Here is a 15,643-nt window from a genome sequence, read left to right on the forward strand (position 1 = left end):
GCTGGGCTACAAGCCCTACCACTCAAGAGAGAATGGTAACACTGGTGAATCAGCACACCAAGGTATGACTGGAAAAGACTGTGCCAAACCCAGTTCAAACTCCAGAGGCTTAAACCATCCACGGATACATGAGCTGGGTCCCCTGGTGATAACCTGATGAGTGAGCAAGCAAAGGAAGGAAGGGGACAGGGCAGGAACAAACATTAAAACTAAGGATACTGTAGCAAGTTTCTGCTCATCTATGATTTGGGTTTTCCAGTAATCTCCAAACAATCTCCTCCCCTTGGATCGATATTGTTTCCCAACTTGCCGTTTTGTAAGGGGCAAGGGACACTTAGTTATTTTGTACTGAAGTGTTCCTCACTCTGACAGCATGAGACCACAGGACTTATACCAAACATTTAATGTTAATCTTTCAGATAAGAGGGGATTTCTGTTTCAATACAGTCAAATTCACAGCACAACTGTTGATGGTGAACAAAATTAAGTAAATTGCAAAGGAGGAAAATGCCATCAAGAGACCCTTAGAGTCTCAAATAAGAACCTCAAAAGCAGCCTGGTTACCTTTCCGCTTGACCAGAAGTACAAGTTCCCTTGTGTGTGATTCTCTGCTGGCTTTTATAAACATGACCACCTGGTCATGAGTGTGCTCTGAGATGTCTCGGCCATTGATTAACACTATCTGATCACCTTCATTTAGTTTTGGGATGCATTTATCCGCCTGTTTCAAGACCAGAAAAAGAGACAAATGTCATTCTGAACAACCCAGTAAGTAGAGACAAAGACAGATGCCAGGTACAGGCATTATGTTTCTATCAGGAGAATGCTTCTCTCCCAATAGAAACTACAAGAGTTCATTCAATTTCTCCCAGAGGAAACATGTCCCCTCTGGGAGAAAGATCCTCCAGGTGACAAAGCCTGTTCAAGGCCAGAGTTCCTCTGTTTTTAAGGAACAAGGTTGGTTAGGTAGCACAGCCTTGAGGTCTCTTGCCTCATACTAGGAGCGTCATCAGATAGGGCATTTTTACACATGCTCTGGGAGTGTGGGGCAGGAGGCGGGAATGCTTTAATTAGAGCGGCTCTCAGATGCTCTAAAGTGCCTGGAGCATCTCATGTATCAGCATCCCAGTGCTTCAAAATGGCAGTAGGGGGTGATTTAAGGCTTGCTGAATGAGCTTTAAAAAACCCCGTCACCATTTTGAAGTGCAGGGACACTGATACATGAGATACAGAGGCTAGCTGGAATGTGGTAATCACCATGCTCCAGCAGACTCAATTAACTGAGTCTGCTCTAATGCACTGTAATTACAGCACACTGGAGCTGCCTCCATGCTTGTGTACAGGCACCCATAGATTAAAAATCAAAAGCATTTAAGTAGTTTCAAAACTCCATAATGAAGTCAAAAGAAACAGCTTAAACACATTAACAGCTATGAAAAAATTTCCAGTGCTTTGGCATGTTTATTTACCAGAAAGCCACCACCAAATACATTGCAAGTACAAGACATTTAAGAATATCTATCTTTTATTCAGTGGGTAAATGCTTTATTAAATGAATAAAAACCGAAACTTGTTCCTACCCCTCACTGCAGCAGTTAACACCTGCTTCCTTTTATAGGTTAGACATTTTTAGAATTCTTTTGAGGTTCATATTTCCAAATGATTGTTATGGTAGTTCAGGCAGATGTTCAGCTATCACACTTTTCTAGACAAAATTGTGTAAATGGTTATTTACATATGGAGTTTTAGGCAAGATTTTGTTTCACCGGTGCATGTCCCCCAGAGGCTTGAGGAAGAGTATTGTGATACCCAAAACTTGTCTGTCACAACCATGTATCTAATCCAATAAAATACATCATCCAAAAGACTTCCTGCCTCTTGCATATTTCCTGGATCATCATGGCAACATCACTTCAACACTACCTTCACATCCTAATATGTCATGCAAAACTTTGGCTACTTAAATACTCTATCTTGGACCCCCAAATTCCCCACACCATTTTTAATCAGAGGTTACACCAATTACAATGGTAACAGCTTCTTCATGATCTTGAAAGGACATTGATTACTGACTTTATATCAATTAATTCTTCTCTTTAACATGACTTACAATTAACTAAAGTTTCAATTTTTCAGCTTTGTACTCTCTACCACCTCCTTTACCTAGTTTGTTCTCTCTGCATCTTCCCAGACACTCGTGTATTATTTCATGGTAGGAGCTGATTTTATATTAGATTCTAAACTACTTTAAGATCTAGACAGGTTCTCATTTATTTTCTTGCACAGATGTTTTCTAAGAGCTCCAAAACCTCTTTTGGGAAAAGCAGATAAAATTACTTGCGAAATTTAGCGAGATAATATTATAATAAGGGACCTACTTAAATAGTGGCAAGACAAAGGTTTTTTGGCGGCTTACTGATGGCACACAGAGCCAATTTCATGGGCATTTCATGGTGGCCCCACCCCTTGGCACTGACTGGCAGAGAGGCCCTGCTCCTCACCACCAATTGGTGGAGAGGCTGGGGGAGGGGGAGGAAACAAGGGGGTGGCTGCCATCTTGATTGCTGGCTGCCCCACCCCTTGCTGCTGATTGGTGGAGAGGCCCCGGCAGGGTCAACAGGGCAGCCACCATCTTATCTGCTGACCTTCGTGCTCCCCTACCAGCCAGCACCTTCTCCTCTTGGCGGTAAGGACTGCTGGATCCTACTGAGGAGCCAGCATTTTATTTTTGTTTCTGTTGCCAGTTTCACAGATTTTGGGGACAATCCTGGATTTTGCAATTTCCACAAAATCTGCAAAGCCGCAAATTAAGTAGGTCTTGAATTATAAAGCACTACACAGCGTTCCCTGAGGTAAAATTTACAGGATAATGAGCAATACTAGAGTAAATTAAAGCAACAGCAAAAAAATGAAGGAGTGTTAACAGTGAGAGGCTCTAACTGGGTAGTCAGAATAGCCCACAGGCTCACTGAACACTGTGTTACAAGTGAATTTACAAATGCCAAGTAGTAAGCAACAAGGAACAGAGATGTACTTCATTTTTTTGTGGAATCTAATATTATCTATGCTTATCATGCTGTCTGTCGCAGGGCACCTTTGGCCTGCCACTTTAAGGGCTAAGATAAAGCAGCAGAGCAGCCTGCAGGTGACTGCACTCCCTAATCAGGAGCCACACAGCCAGCATGAGGCCACCTGATTGGGAAAGAGGACTCAGCTGCTGGCAATAAGAACAGGCCTTAGTAGGGGAGTCAGCAGTTTCCTGGGTACAGCCATAGGGAGAACATCACCTGGCTGGAGGTGCTGCTCACAACATCTTGGAGGTACAGGGAAGGAGCTATGGGGAAGTTGGAGGCTCCTGGTCCTAGGGAATGATGTAAAACTATACCCTGCTAGGGTAGGATGGTGTGGTGGGGTGGTCCCCAGGAAATGCCAAACCAGTTGCCCCTCTAGTAAAAGGCAAGTATGGGGTGCCTTACAGCCCCAGCCCCCCACAACCTGGTGGGTAACCCAGATGTAGAAACCGGTGGGGGGCCAGGCATGCCTACTGAGACACCTGAGCCCCATGGGGTGTAAGACCCTGATGGCCCCAGTGAGGGGGGCAGAAAATGTGTGTAGAGGCCTGCACAGAATAGGGCTCATAGTGGCAGCCTGAAGGACTGTGCATAAGTAGGGTCTGTTGAGGTGGGCCTGAACGACTGCACAGGGGTGCACAGAGTAGGATTGCAGGGGCAACCTGCAGGGCACAGCATGACCCCAAAAGGGAGTTACAACTTGAGTAGGAGACTGTAGTGAGAGGGCATGGGTTGAAGCCCCAGGGAAGGGGGCATAATAGCCAAGGTCTATGGATGCCTCAGGCTGCATTTGGGCCAGAGGTTGAGTGGTATAGGTCAGCAAGGGAGCAGGGGGAAGTAATAATACATAGTTTGGACCAGTGACCTAGTACTGATTTTGGATGCCATCTGTGAGGCATGGGACACTGTATAGGGAAGGTCAGAGCTGTGTATAATGCCCTAAGCATTGGGGCACTTAATGGGCAGCCTCCCGTATTTTACATCAGTTTTAAAACAGTAAGATGTGGCAGACAAGACAGGGCAGACTGCCCCAGACAGGTGGCCAGGCTGACATCAAGAGTGGCCTCATGACAGCCCCCTGTCACAGTTTTTTAACATATATTTTGCACTCATGTACTATCCTTTTTTACTGAAACTTCTTGTAAAATGAAGGTTATTCAAAAAAATTCCTGTAAGATTAAACCAATTAGATAATCCACATCAAAATAAAATTAAGCTTAACACCATTTACTATAAAGCTTTGTGGAAAACATTTTTAAAATGGTACTCACAAAAGGAGCTTCAAATATAAGGGCACTCAGCCTCAAAAAATTTTTTAAATAATATATCTTTCTTTACCATTTATTTAAAAAAACAATCAAGACAATGTTTCAACTATCGTGGTTTGTAGCTGAATACCTGCTGAAATACATGAAAATATATATAATTTTTTTTTTTTTTTTTTTTTTTTTTTTTTTACAGGAAGGAAATGTATCCAGAATCATAGTTTTAACTCTGTAATTCTAAAGGAGATGGGGATGTATTTTTTAAACACTGCCCTGTATGATTCCCCTGCTGGATCACCAGAATATTCCAGCTGGTACTTTATACTAACTAGTTGGTTTGAAGATACTTTCAGCATAAAGACCTTGAAAAGAAATTTAGCTTTTGCTATAATGTAAGATGCAATGCAAATATTTAAGGGTTTACTTACAGGTGACCCAGGAGTTATTCTTGACACCACTAGAGGCATTTTTTGATCAACACCACCCTAAAGAATGCCAAGGCAAGAATGACCATGAATACACTATCAGAGTAAATCTAAGCACTATATTAAATAACACATACTTTATCTTTTGGTTCTATATGAATAAAACATTCACACTTTGTACTTCAATCTCATCATGTATTTCCTCAAAGATGCCTATACTTTAAAGCTGTGCTAACACAGGATTAAGCTATTTTAAGGATCAACCCTTAAGTCTCCAATCATTAACACTCTTTAAGCCCTTCTGGCAGTGAAATCTAACAATATAAAAACAACTTTCCCCGTGCTTGTACCGTGAAACAGATGGCCCCAAAATGTCCATGGATACATGACTAAGAAGAGATACTAGAGTCCGGGTCTGATTCTCAATCACATATCATGCCATATGTAATGGCAATGTAATGGCACATTAAAGAGGACATTAATCAGAAATGTATTGCATTAACATTTATTTCTGATTTCTTCATATGTATTAACCTTCATTTCTTCAATAACTAACTTGCCATGACCATACCCAATGGTATATCATTGACCTTTGTTCAAGTGAGAGTAAAAGTCTGCTGCCTATACTTAAGCAACAAAGTCCACAGACAGGCACCTAGAAAAATGGTATATTTTGCTAATATGTTAAGCACTTACTAACTTCCATTAAAGCAAATGGGAACAGTGCTTGTTTTGAAGGTCAGGCCAGTTATTTGCTACCTATATTTCAGGAATTTATTGTTTGGAAACTGTTTAGAAAGTTCTTGACTTGGGCTCAGGAGAAATCCTTTTGGATAGCTTAGAATGGAGCACTTATTTCAGAAAGAAACAAAAATACACACTGAATGGAAACAACAACAGAGATTTGACAGACCAAGACACCAATTCCTTTTAACTACATAATTCACAGCATGAATGACACATGCCCCTGGAGGCTGGGAGGGCACAGTGACCGCCTGCAGGCAGCGACAGTGGAGCACCAGCAAGCGGGAACCACCCACAGGCAGCCACAGTGATGGCAGTGGCAAGGGCGGGTTGAACGGGGACCACCCACAGGCGGCCGCAAAGGTGGCAGTGGCAGGAGGGGGGAGGGGGAAGTGGCAGGAGGTATGGACCACCTGCAGCCGCCATCCGTGCTGTCAGCGGAGGTGAGCGGGGACTGCTTCCAGCTGCTGGTGGCCACATCTGCAGGAAAGGGAGGCGGCAACCGGCCACAGAAGCCAGCGGTGGCCAGTCTCGGGGGGGGCATGTGCACCCCCTGCCATGCATCGCCTGTGATTAACAGGGTTCTAAACACTGTCCGTTTACCTTTAGATTAAATCCAAACTTCCCATCTTCATCTGGGGTGATATGCACCAAAAGTAAATCCCCATCTATTACTTCATTCTGTAACACAATAAAGATATTCTAGATTTTCCAGTTCTCTGGACAAAATAGAAGCAATTCTTTTCTATACATAATGGATCAAAAAATCCCCAAACCTCCAACTAAATGTATCATAAAAAGAAGAGGAGCTAGGACAGTACAATACAGTACAATTTGATCTTCACGTTTATTACAGAGGAAATGGCAGCAACTATGACAGTTGACATTCCATTTTTTTTTTACGCCTGTTACTCATAACCTTTTGGAATTGTCATTGGCTAGGTTTGATATTTTCAACATTTGGTCCTTGTCAAACATGATTTTTTCCCCTGTGCAACTGGGGCCAAAACCAGCTCAACCATCTTTAATTAAAATGACTGAAAATGTTTTCCATGATAGATGGGGTATTGGAATCTTTATTTTTTTTTTAATTATTTTTGGAAGAGTTTCAGAATCCAGTGTGGCTGAAACTTAAGACTTAATAACCTTCATCCAGGTGAAGTTCATTTCTGCTGCTTCGCAGCAAATTAGCTGCTATTTGATTGAGATGTTGGTCTTTAATTCTCAAAAACAATACTCTCCTAAAGTTCACAACTAAGGAAAGAGTGCTTATACATAGAGCTGGCTTGAAAGTTTGAGGAGAAATCTTTTCCTACTAAAATGTCTCCCAAACCAAAACTGTTCCTCAACCCTTGCTGGGGTCGTTTGACCCCAGTACTCTTTCCCTCCATGGCAGGGGGTCAGACTCAATGATCTGTTTAGGTCCCTTCCGACCCTACAAACTATGAAACTATGAAAATGAGGGGTTTGGTTTTTTTCTTTTTTCTGACCACATCAATTTGAATGACACTTTAGATAGAAAATCCAGAAAAGATTCATGCAGACTTATTTGATTTATTAGATTTAGACCAGGACTTTCCAACTGCTGAGTGGCTGGGAGCCACAGACCACCCTCAGTATATGCTATGTAGGCTGTATACTGTGCAACATGCCCCTTCCTCCCTAGCTGCATTGAGTTAGCACCTATATGCCCTGCACAATGTGCCACACTACAGGTGATCACAGCTGTACAGTGCCAGGATCCCGTGCCATGCAGTAACCCCAGATCCTTCTAAGATCCCTGACCACAGGCTCCTTCAGCCCTGCAGGCTGTGCCACCCCACCCCAAGAGACAGGGGCAGAAAATGGAAACTGGAGGAGACTGGGGGAGCCTTGAGACTCCAGAAGTGGCAGCAGCAGCAACTGGAGTTGTGGGGGGAGTGGCGCCCGGACCAGAAGCCCAGGGGCTGCATGAGGATTGCAGCCACCAATTGAAGAGTCCTGATTTAGGCATATAAATATGCCAAAATATATATATAAAAATATACACACACAAAGTTTAAAAATTCCATTAGGATGAAAATATAGTTTTCTGGCTACCTCTAGTTCCATTTGTATAATGCACCTAATTTAGTGAAGAATTATACTGTTAAGGAGAACACAGAAAAACATTAGGCATTTTAATAAACATTAAAAGGACATTATAACAGTCAATATCCAAAAAGCAAAGAAAAAAGGCATGAGATACCAAGTTATGTAAGTACATATAGTTTACAAGAGATTTGTACAGAATAGGGAATGCTGTACAGAGAGAGTGAGGATGAAAAAAACAGTGGGAAACCCCAATATTTATTTTCCTCCTCTCTCTGCTTTTCATGCTAACATATTGTTCTTCCACTTCAAGGAAAGTCATTTATCCTCTTTCCATCTTTCCATAACACCATTATAATGACTCCTTTTATGCTCTGAAGCATTTTAATGTAGGTCTTACCCCAACACATTGTCTATTCATTGTGTTCTTCCTCTAAAAATACTCATTTTAACTATCCGTCCCTCCTTTCTGTGACCCCTCCCCCCCCCCAACCCAACCATTGTTTTAAATCTCCCTCACTCTCACATTCCCCCTTACTGGTCGTTTATTTAGATAGATTCACTGGGGAATTTTGAGGAAGTAACAGTCAAACTCCCAAGGAAGCAGAACAAGGAGATGACATTTTTTTCTGCAAAGATTCCCAGTGTTACAGAAGTTTAGAGAGAAACTAGGGGAGAAGGGTCCTGTGTAAATGAGGGGCTGTTACTAGCCAGTACTGGAGGTGGTTCTGGTCAAGGAGATGCAGAGGATATCTGGGCAGCAGCCATTGGAAAGGCAGAACATGGAGGCTGCCTTATTGAGGTTTGGAGTATTGAGAAGTATCGCTTTAACAGGAGATGTAGAAGGGAGGTCAAGAAACTTGTGGGGCAGGAAGAGCCTGGGAGAAGCAGAAAGCTGCTGCCCAGCTGGATTTAAGACCAAAAGTCTGGAGCTGCTCTTAGACAGCCCTCTTAGTATTTTTTTTTCCCCCGGGGGGGGGGGAGTGTTGTGGTTTTTTGTTTTTGTTTTTTTTTAAATAAGCCTCGTTGGAAAGCATGGGGCAGAACAGAACCAGCTTGTTAGCAGTCCACCACAGAGGGACTTCTTAATTTTTGCTGTAGATATCTGAAAATCTGGAGCCTTTGAAAGAACTCTAGGAGCTACCCACAAGTGACCTCCTTTTTTTCCCCTCTCACTTCCCACAGGTGACCCTTCTCTTGTCATCCTTTATAAATATAAACCGGAATAAACCAGAATTACTCTAAGTAACACGTTACAATAATGTGTACATCCTGCAACATGGGCAAGTTAACATTGTTGGAGGAAACTTATAAGGTTTTATGTAACAGACAAACAATGCTGCATTGATACTGTCTTTTGATTTAGTTTACTTTTCTTGTGCAACTCACCCTGTCACAGTAGTACTGACTGGAATCTTCTGAGGTGCTACCTTTTGTAACATTGTCATATGTTTCTAAAAACTGCTGATCCACCCCATCCAATGGATAGGAGCCTGAAGTGTTGCCAACACCATTGGGAGACTGGGTCAAGGTATTTGGTGAAGTATGGGTCAAACAGCTCTGTGATGGACTATTTCCCAATATGTTCCTTCAGTAAAAGATAAAAAACAGAAATTAAAAGGTACTGGTATTTAAAGGTTTAAATCCAACATGCTCTAGTACATACATAAGTGCAATGCCAAGTTATTTTAGTATGGTTAGCCTTGGTTTATTATACAAAGATGAACACCACTTTTTAGTTAAAAGAGACTACTCAAAGTAGATACATTTCAGCTAGTACTGTGCTGGAGAAGCAACACTAAAACAGTAATGTTCTTAGGGTGGCTTCAGGTTTTTCCTATGCCTTCCACTTCTTCAGTTCTCTTCAAACCTGCTCAGGAGTGCCCCTCAGAACATCCCTCTTCCAGGTACGGTGAAAACCTTTGAAAACCAGGATGTGAATTATTACCCTGCAATGCTACCTTAATCCCTTCTTTGAGCCATGCCCCAAGAGGCAGAAAAACACATGATACAACAATTCTGCTCACAGATGCTACATAATGCACAAAGGACAGAACACACCAATGCTGTGGAACACCTTCTCCCTTTGTTAATGCAAAATTAGGTCCGAGTCAGGCAAAAGAAATAGGAATTACCTACATCTGGCTTAGTCTAAAATTGGCGCGACAAACTACATCAGATTTTGTAAACATTACCAACCTGTGCTCTGAAGACGGACTGTGAAGTCATAACCAAAATGCAAGACTGCTGATAATGTACATGACAAGAACAGTCATGTGCGTTGCTACTGACCTAGCTTATGCAGCTAAGAAATAAAATGAGGCACACTGGATCTACTGAAGTACATTTTTATTTCTGTAGCAGTTATGCCAATCTACTCCAATTAGTTCCTCAGTCATGCAGCACAGTTACAGCATCTAATTATTGGAGGTTTGCCTTGAATTTGTTCCCCTCCCACTGCTATAGCAAGGAAAATAAATGTGGGGGGTCAGATAGACCTTTAGCTCTCTACTCCCCACCCCCCTTCCAATTTTTTTCCCTGGCAACCCCTTCCCTCTCTCCGTACTATCAGACCCTGCTCTCCCTGAGCACATGGAAATGAGAAGCAAAACTGAAACCAATAACCTTGAAAATAAACATGGCTGTACCAGTTTGCATATAGTAGCCATGCACTTAAATTTATCCAGAACTGATGCACGTTACATTTTTTGAAGCTGCTAAAAGTTTTGGCACAGGTACTCCATAAACACACTTGTGAACAGCATTTTAGCACCTACATATATGTAGTATAAATTATGCATGATATTGGTCCAAATTCAAAGAACATAGTTCACTGGGCTGGGCCCCACAACAATCAACAGTGTTTCAAGCCATAGTGACCCCACAGCTTAGCATGTGTGTATACTCCAGATAGCCTCTGATAAAGGATCCATGTGCTAATTAGCCCCCACTCAGGACTAGAACCAGATGTTAAATGGAATCATGCTGAGGAAAACTTTGGGAAGCACTGGTGCAAGAAGCAGAAGAGGGAGACCCGAAACTCAAAACAATGGATGTGGTAGCAAGTAAGCATGAGGTGGAAAAAGAGTTAAAGTGTGGAAGTGAAGACCTGGAGATAGATGGAGGGTGGACAAAGGTGGAGAAGAAAAGAAGAAAGAAGGTGACAGTGGGAGCAATGCCAGAGGCAGCAACAATGAGAGTGATGATGCCAGATGGAAGACAGGAGCAGAGGAGAGCAAGATACAGAGTGAGAGAGGCAGAAGTTATGTCGGGTGAGAAACAGAGGATGGCAGAAGCACAACAGCAGGCTGATCCCCTGGGAGTGGTACAGTGGGCAAACATGGAAGAGGCACCAAGAGAAGCTAGAGAGGGTAAAGGCAACTTTAACTGGTGATGGGAATCAGACAGGATTGACAATAAACGGATATGATTTTCCTGGAAAAGGTACTGTTTGAGATCTTAGAAGTGCAGGCGGAGCAACTCCCCAGCCTTATTACTTTCCCCAACCAAAAGACTTGGGAATTGACTTACCAAGATGGAGAAGGGTGAATTTTTGGAGGAACTATGCAGAGAAATGTAGGACTACATTACTATAAGCAGAAGACAGAAAAATAGCAGGAAAAGTATGTCCAAAGGGAAATGTCAGTAAAGAAAGTAAGGCACAAATATGCTATCTGGACAGAGTCTTGGAGGGCAGGAGTAGTGTTACAAGCAGACAAGTGGAACCCACGTGGGATGCTGCACCTCCCATCAGTGATAAAGACTGAGGCAAACAGGGGTTTTATAGCGTAGTACAGGCAACCAAAATGGCACAGCAAATGCCCTCACGGTGTGCTACGGATGAGGATGGGGCATAGAGCAGCAGAGTGCCAGGAGTCTCTAAAATGCACTATTTATAAGGGAGAAGGACACTTGTATTGAAGGTGCTCTAAAGCCTTTGCAAGTATAATCAGATCTCCCAAAGAATGGCAAAATCCAGAGGGGGAGACAAGGGAGTGGACACTGAGGTAGAAATGGTGGAAGAAACCCTGCGGGAGGCTGAACTAAAGAAGGAGGGGGGCAGAATCTCTGTGACTGAGTCAGCACAGGAGGAAACAGGAGATAGAATGGAAGGGAAAGCAGGAACAGCAAACAGCTCAGACATGGAGGCACGGCTGGGGAAGAAAGACAACAGAAGAAGAGACAGAGCAATAGAAAGATCCAAAGGGAGGCTGCTCTGATGCGCTGGAATTCCAGCACACTGGAGCACCAGCATGGCAATTGCGCTCCAGCAGCCTCCCACCTCTTGTGCATCAGTGTCCCTGCACTTCAGAATGGCAGTGGGGGTGCTTTATCTAAAGCTCCTTCAGCAAGTTTTAGAAAAAGCACCCCCACTGCCAAATGAAGTGCAGGGATGGTGATACATGACATGGGTCTGGGCACTCAGAGAGCTGCTCTAATTAAAGCCCCCTCCCTGGACACTGGATCTGCGCTAATTAAAGCCCTCTCCCTCCAGCACGTGTATAAATGACAAGAGATACAGACTGGGAAAAGAAAGAAAACAGAGGGGCTAAAGACCAAGAAGAAGAAACCTGATAATGAGGGAGGTGAGTCAGAGGCAGAGTGGGAGACCAGTTTCATGGCACTAACACCTCTGGGCTCCAATCCAGAGCAGAGACCAGAAGGCAGAAAGTGGTAGGGAAGCAGGAATATTCAAGCCTTCCTACATGCAAAGGTGACTGAGGAACTTAGAAAGGCTACAGAAATGTGAGTGAGGGAGGGGAAGGAGTCTGCCACTCAGCAGTAGTACAAATGAACCGTAAAAGGGACAGGCACACTCAGCTCAAAGCAAGCACAGACTAAACTTAAAGGCACAGGTTCACTCACTTTAAAACAAGCATAAATGGCACTGACAAATAGTTTCACTTAACATCAGGTGTACTTTAACAAGGAAAGGATGGGAACAGATTGAACCAGTGTTGAACCAAGCAAGGGCAGACAATCTGCCTAAAAGAGTGTGGTACACTAGGGGAGACAGATAATAAACACTTTGAGAAAAGGTGGAGATGGGGACCGGCTTGGTAATCAGGGACAAGTGAGAACAAAGCAGCAGGGGCAACAATGTTATTCAAGAACCAGAGCTGAGAGCAAAGCAGGTAGAACAGAGGTGGGCAAAATGTGGCCTGCCAGGCGATTCTATCTGGCCTGCGGGGCCCCTAAAAAATGTAGAAAATTAATATTCATCTGCCCCTGGCTGCATATCATGTGGCCCTCTCGATGGCTTGCCAAAACTTAGTAAGCGGCCCTCTGCCCAAAATAATTGCCCACCCCTGAGGTAGAAGTCATCAGTGGCAGATAGCAACAAATGATACCATCAGTCGGGGGAACAGAATTAGAAATCTTCAATATATATGCACCAGAGAGAGAGGGAAGGAATACACTACTAAGAAAGCTAGTGGTTCATGTGGTTGGAGGGAGAGCACAGATAATAGCAGGAGATTTCAACTATCTAATCAAAGTGGGTGACAGAACAGGGGAAGGAGGAAACAGTGCTTCAGACAGCTCATCCAGACTGTTAATAAATGTAATAAAAGAAGAGTCAGTAAGAGATGTGTGGGCAACAGAGTAGGTTTTCACTAAAACATACCCCAGTGAAAAGAAACAATAAAGAACTGACTTTGTCTTTCTATCAAAAACAATAAGGATAAGGAAGAAAGAAACCATACATGTAGCTTTTAGTGATTATCAGATGCTGAAGGTAGAAATGAGTTTTGGAAAGAGCCACATGAGAGGGAAGGGACTGTAGAAGTTAAATGTGTGGCTGTTACAAGATGAAGAGATACATCAAGCGTACATCAGACAGTATAAGGGCTGATGAAAACTGAAGAAATATTTCAGGACTATCAGAAAATGGTGGATGAAGGTAAAGAAGAGGATGGGAGAATTCTTCAGGAAGGAAGGTTGAAGATGTGCAGGGAAAAGAACAAAAGAGTTAAAAGAGCTGCAAAGAAAGATGCAGGAGCTGTTAAAGGAAGCCACAGAAGGAAGACAGGTAATAAGAAGAGCAAGAAGAAACAAGGCAAGAGTTAGTAACCTGGATTAAAAGAAAGACAAAAAAAGAGAAAACATTCTTTGTACAAGCACCCTGTGTGGGAGAAAACAATGAGTGGTCCTGTTACTTTTCGGCCAGAGCAAAGGAAGCAAAAAGAGAGCTTAAAGCAGTGCAGGAAGGTGGTGGTGCCTGGAAGGAAAAGCAGGAGGTGCTGGAGGTGACTAAAAGATTTTATGAAGAGCTATACCAGAAGAAGGAAACAGACAGGAAAAACATGAAGGATTTCTTGGAAGAGACTGAAAAGAAATTAGAAGAAAGTACAGGAGGAGGAAGCAAAGAAGATGGAAGAAAATATAAGCTTAAAGTAGAGGAGTGCTTAAAACCTTTAAAAGAGGGAAATCACCAGAAGCAGACAGAGTACCTATAGAATTTTACCAAAAGTTTTGGGCACAGGTAGGAAAGAAATGTTCAGAGAAACAGCAGAAGCAAGAAAGGCAGGGGAAGATTTTACAAGAGGCATTATGATTTATTCTTCAAGAAAGGGGAGAAGGAACTCCTGAAAAACTAGAGACCGACTGCATTCCTTCATATGTACTATAAGTTAGTGGCCAAGATGCTGGTTTGAGGATGAAGAAAACATCCTCCAGAAGATAATGCACGATGACCAGTACAGGCAGAAAGATCTCTGAGCAATCAGAGTAATCAGCAGAGATCCACGTTTTCCGTTTCCCACAAACTGAGAAAACCATGGATTGCCCCTTTTTGTCAGAGAAACCTGCAGATTCCTTGCTTTTGCAAACAGCTCTGCAGGCTGGTTGAGCTCCAGCCTGCAAGAGCTGTTGGCAAACAGGGCGGTAAAGCCCAGCCCTGCCCAGAAGGGGAAGGGTGGGGCCTAAGGCTCTCACTCATCCACAGCTCCGCTCCACTCTGCTCAGCCTCACTCTTCTCCCAGAGCCTGTGAGATAAGTGGGGCTTGCAGGGGATGGGGGCCCCTCTGGCAGGGCTGTGGGGTTGTAGGTCATGGCTGGGGGCACCAGCAGGGCTGGGGGGGGGAGCCAGGAGCCCTGGCCCCATTTGAGCAGGGAGCGGCAGTGGGGGAGCTAGTTCCATGTTGATTCTGCTAAAGCTGCCTGCTGTTGAAGGCAGGGAGCTGCAGACTTGGGGCCCTGGCCCCATAGCCCTAGCAAGAGGGAGCCCCCTCTGGCAGAGTTGGGGGTCGGAGCTGTGGGCGGGGGGGGGGGGGGCCTGTTCTGGGGGCAGTGAGGGGCACCAGCAGTATTGGTGGGGATTTGGGGGCAGTAAGAAGCACCAGCAGGGCTGGGGTGTGCTGCAGGGGGCTTTTAAATTTTAGTAAAAGATTTTCAGGGGTTGTCAGAGAATGTGATTTTTTTTTTTTTAAATCAGAGAAAGCCAGGACCCCTGGTGATCAAAGATATACTGTCCCACATCCAAGAGAGGAAAACAAACACAATGGGTACATCTACACGTGCACCTTACTGTGGAGTTGACCTAATTAGCTCCACAGTAAAGCATCACAGTTTACAAGTACACTGGTATTAGGGCACAGTAAATGAATTAACTCTGCCATGCTATCTTAGGGCAGAGTAACTTACTCCACTGAAACGCACATGTAGATTGTGACAAGGGTTGCCTGGGTACAAGGGAGCTAAAGTGTGGGATCTACCTGCTATCTAGTACTTTAGCACCTGTGTGCCCAGCCAGCCCCTCTACTGCCCAACATTGCCACACTTGGAGCCCGGGGCTGAACCCCCAGGCCTGCTGCAAGCCCAGGGCAGTTCCACCCTAGCTCAAAATGCTGTGGGTCCCAGGCACACATGTAGATGCTGTGTTCAGGAGCAGTGGACTCCAGCACAAACTACATGGAGTTTATTTCATTGCCTTAATAGCATGTATAGAGGAATCAAGTTATAGCAAACCTAGATGTACAGAAAGCATATGACAGAATGGATCATGATTACATATTCAAGGTACTATGAAGAATGGGGTTCCCAGAGAAATGTGTGTTGGATAAGGTTA

General features: G+C 43.7%; 1 protein-coding gene across 2 annotated transcripts in view; it reads right to left on the minus strand.

The window, feature by feature from the left end:
* PTPN3 (protein tyrosine phosphatase non-receptor type 3) overlaps nt 1–15,643 on the minus strand; it is a 195,871-nt gene that overhangs the window by 77,737 nt on the left and 102,491 nt on the right. For both annotated transcript variants that reach the window (XM_090049138.1, XM_090049136.1), the window contains 4 exons: nt 8,965–9,163; nt 6,109–6,186; nt 4,765–4,821; nt 565–721 (listed from right to left, as the gene is read on the minus strand). In XM_090049138.1, the coding sequence (XP_089905264.1) occupies nt 565–721; nt 4,765–4,821; nt 6,109–6,186; nt 8,965–9,163 (491 nt within the window). The remainder of the gene's footprint in view (nt 1–564; nt 722–4,764; nt 4,822–6,108; nt 6,187–8,964; nt 9,164–15,643) is intronic.

The sequence above is a fragment of the Crocodylus siamensis genome, chromosome 5, assembly GCF_052110815.1.
Source record: "Crocodylus siamensis isolate JL-2025a chromosome 5, ASM5211081v1, whole genome shotgun sequence".
NCBI classification, from domain to species: domain Eukaryota; kingdom Metazoa; phylum Chordata; order Crocodylia; family Crocodylidae; genus Crocodylus; species Crocodylus siamensis.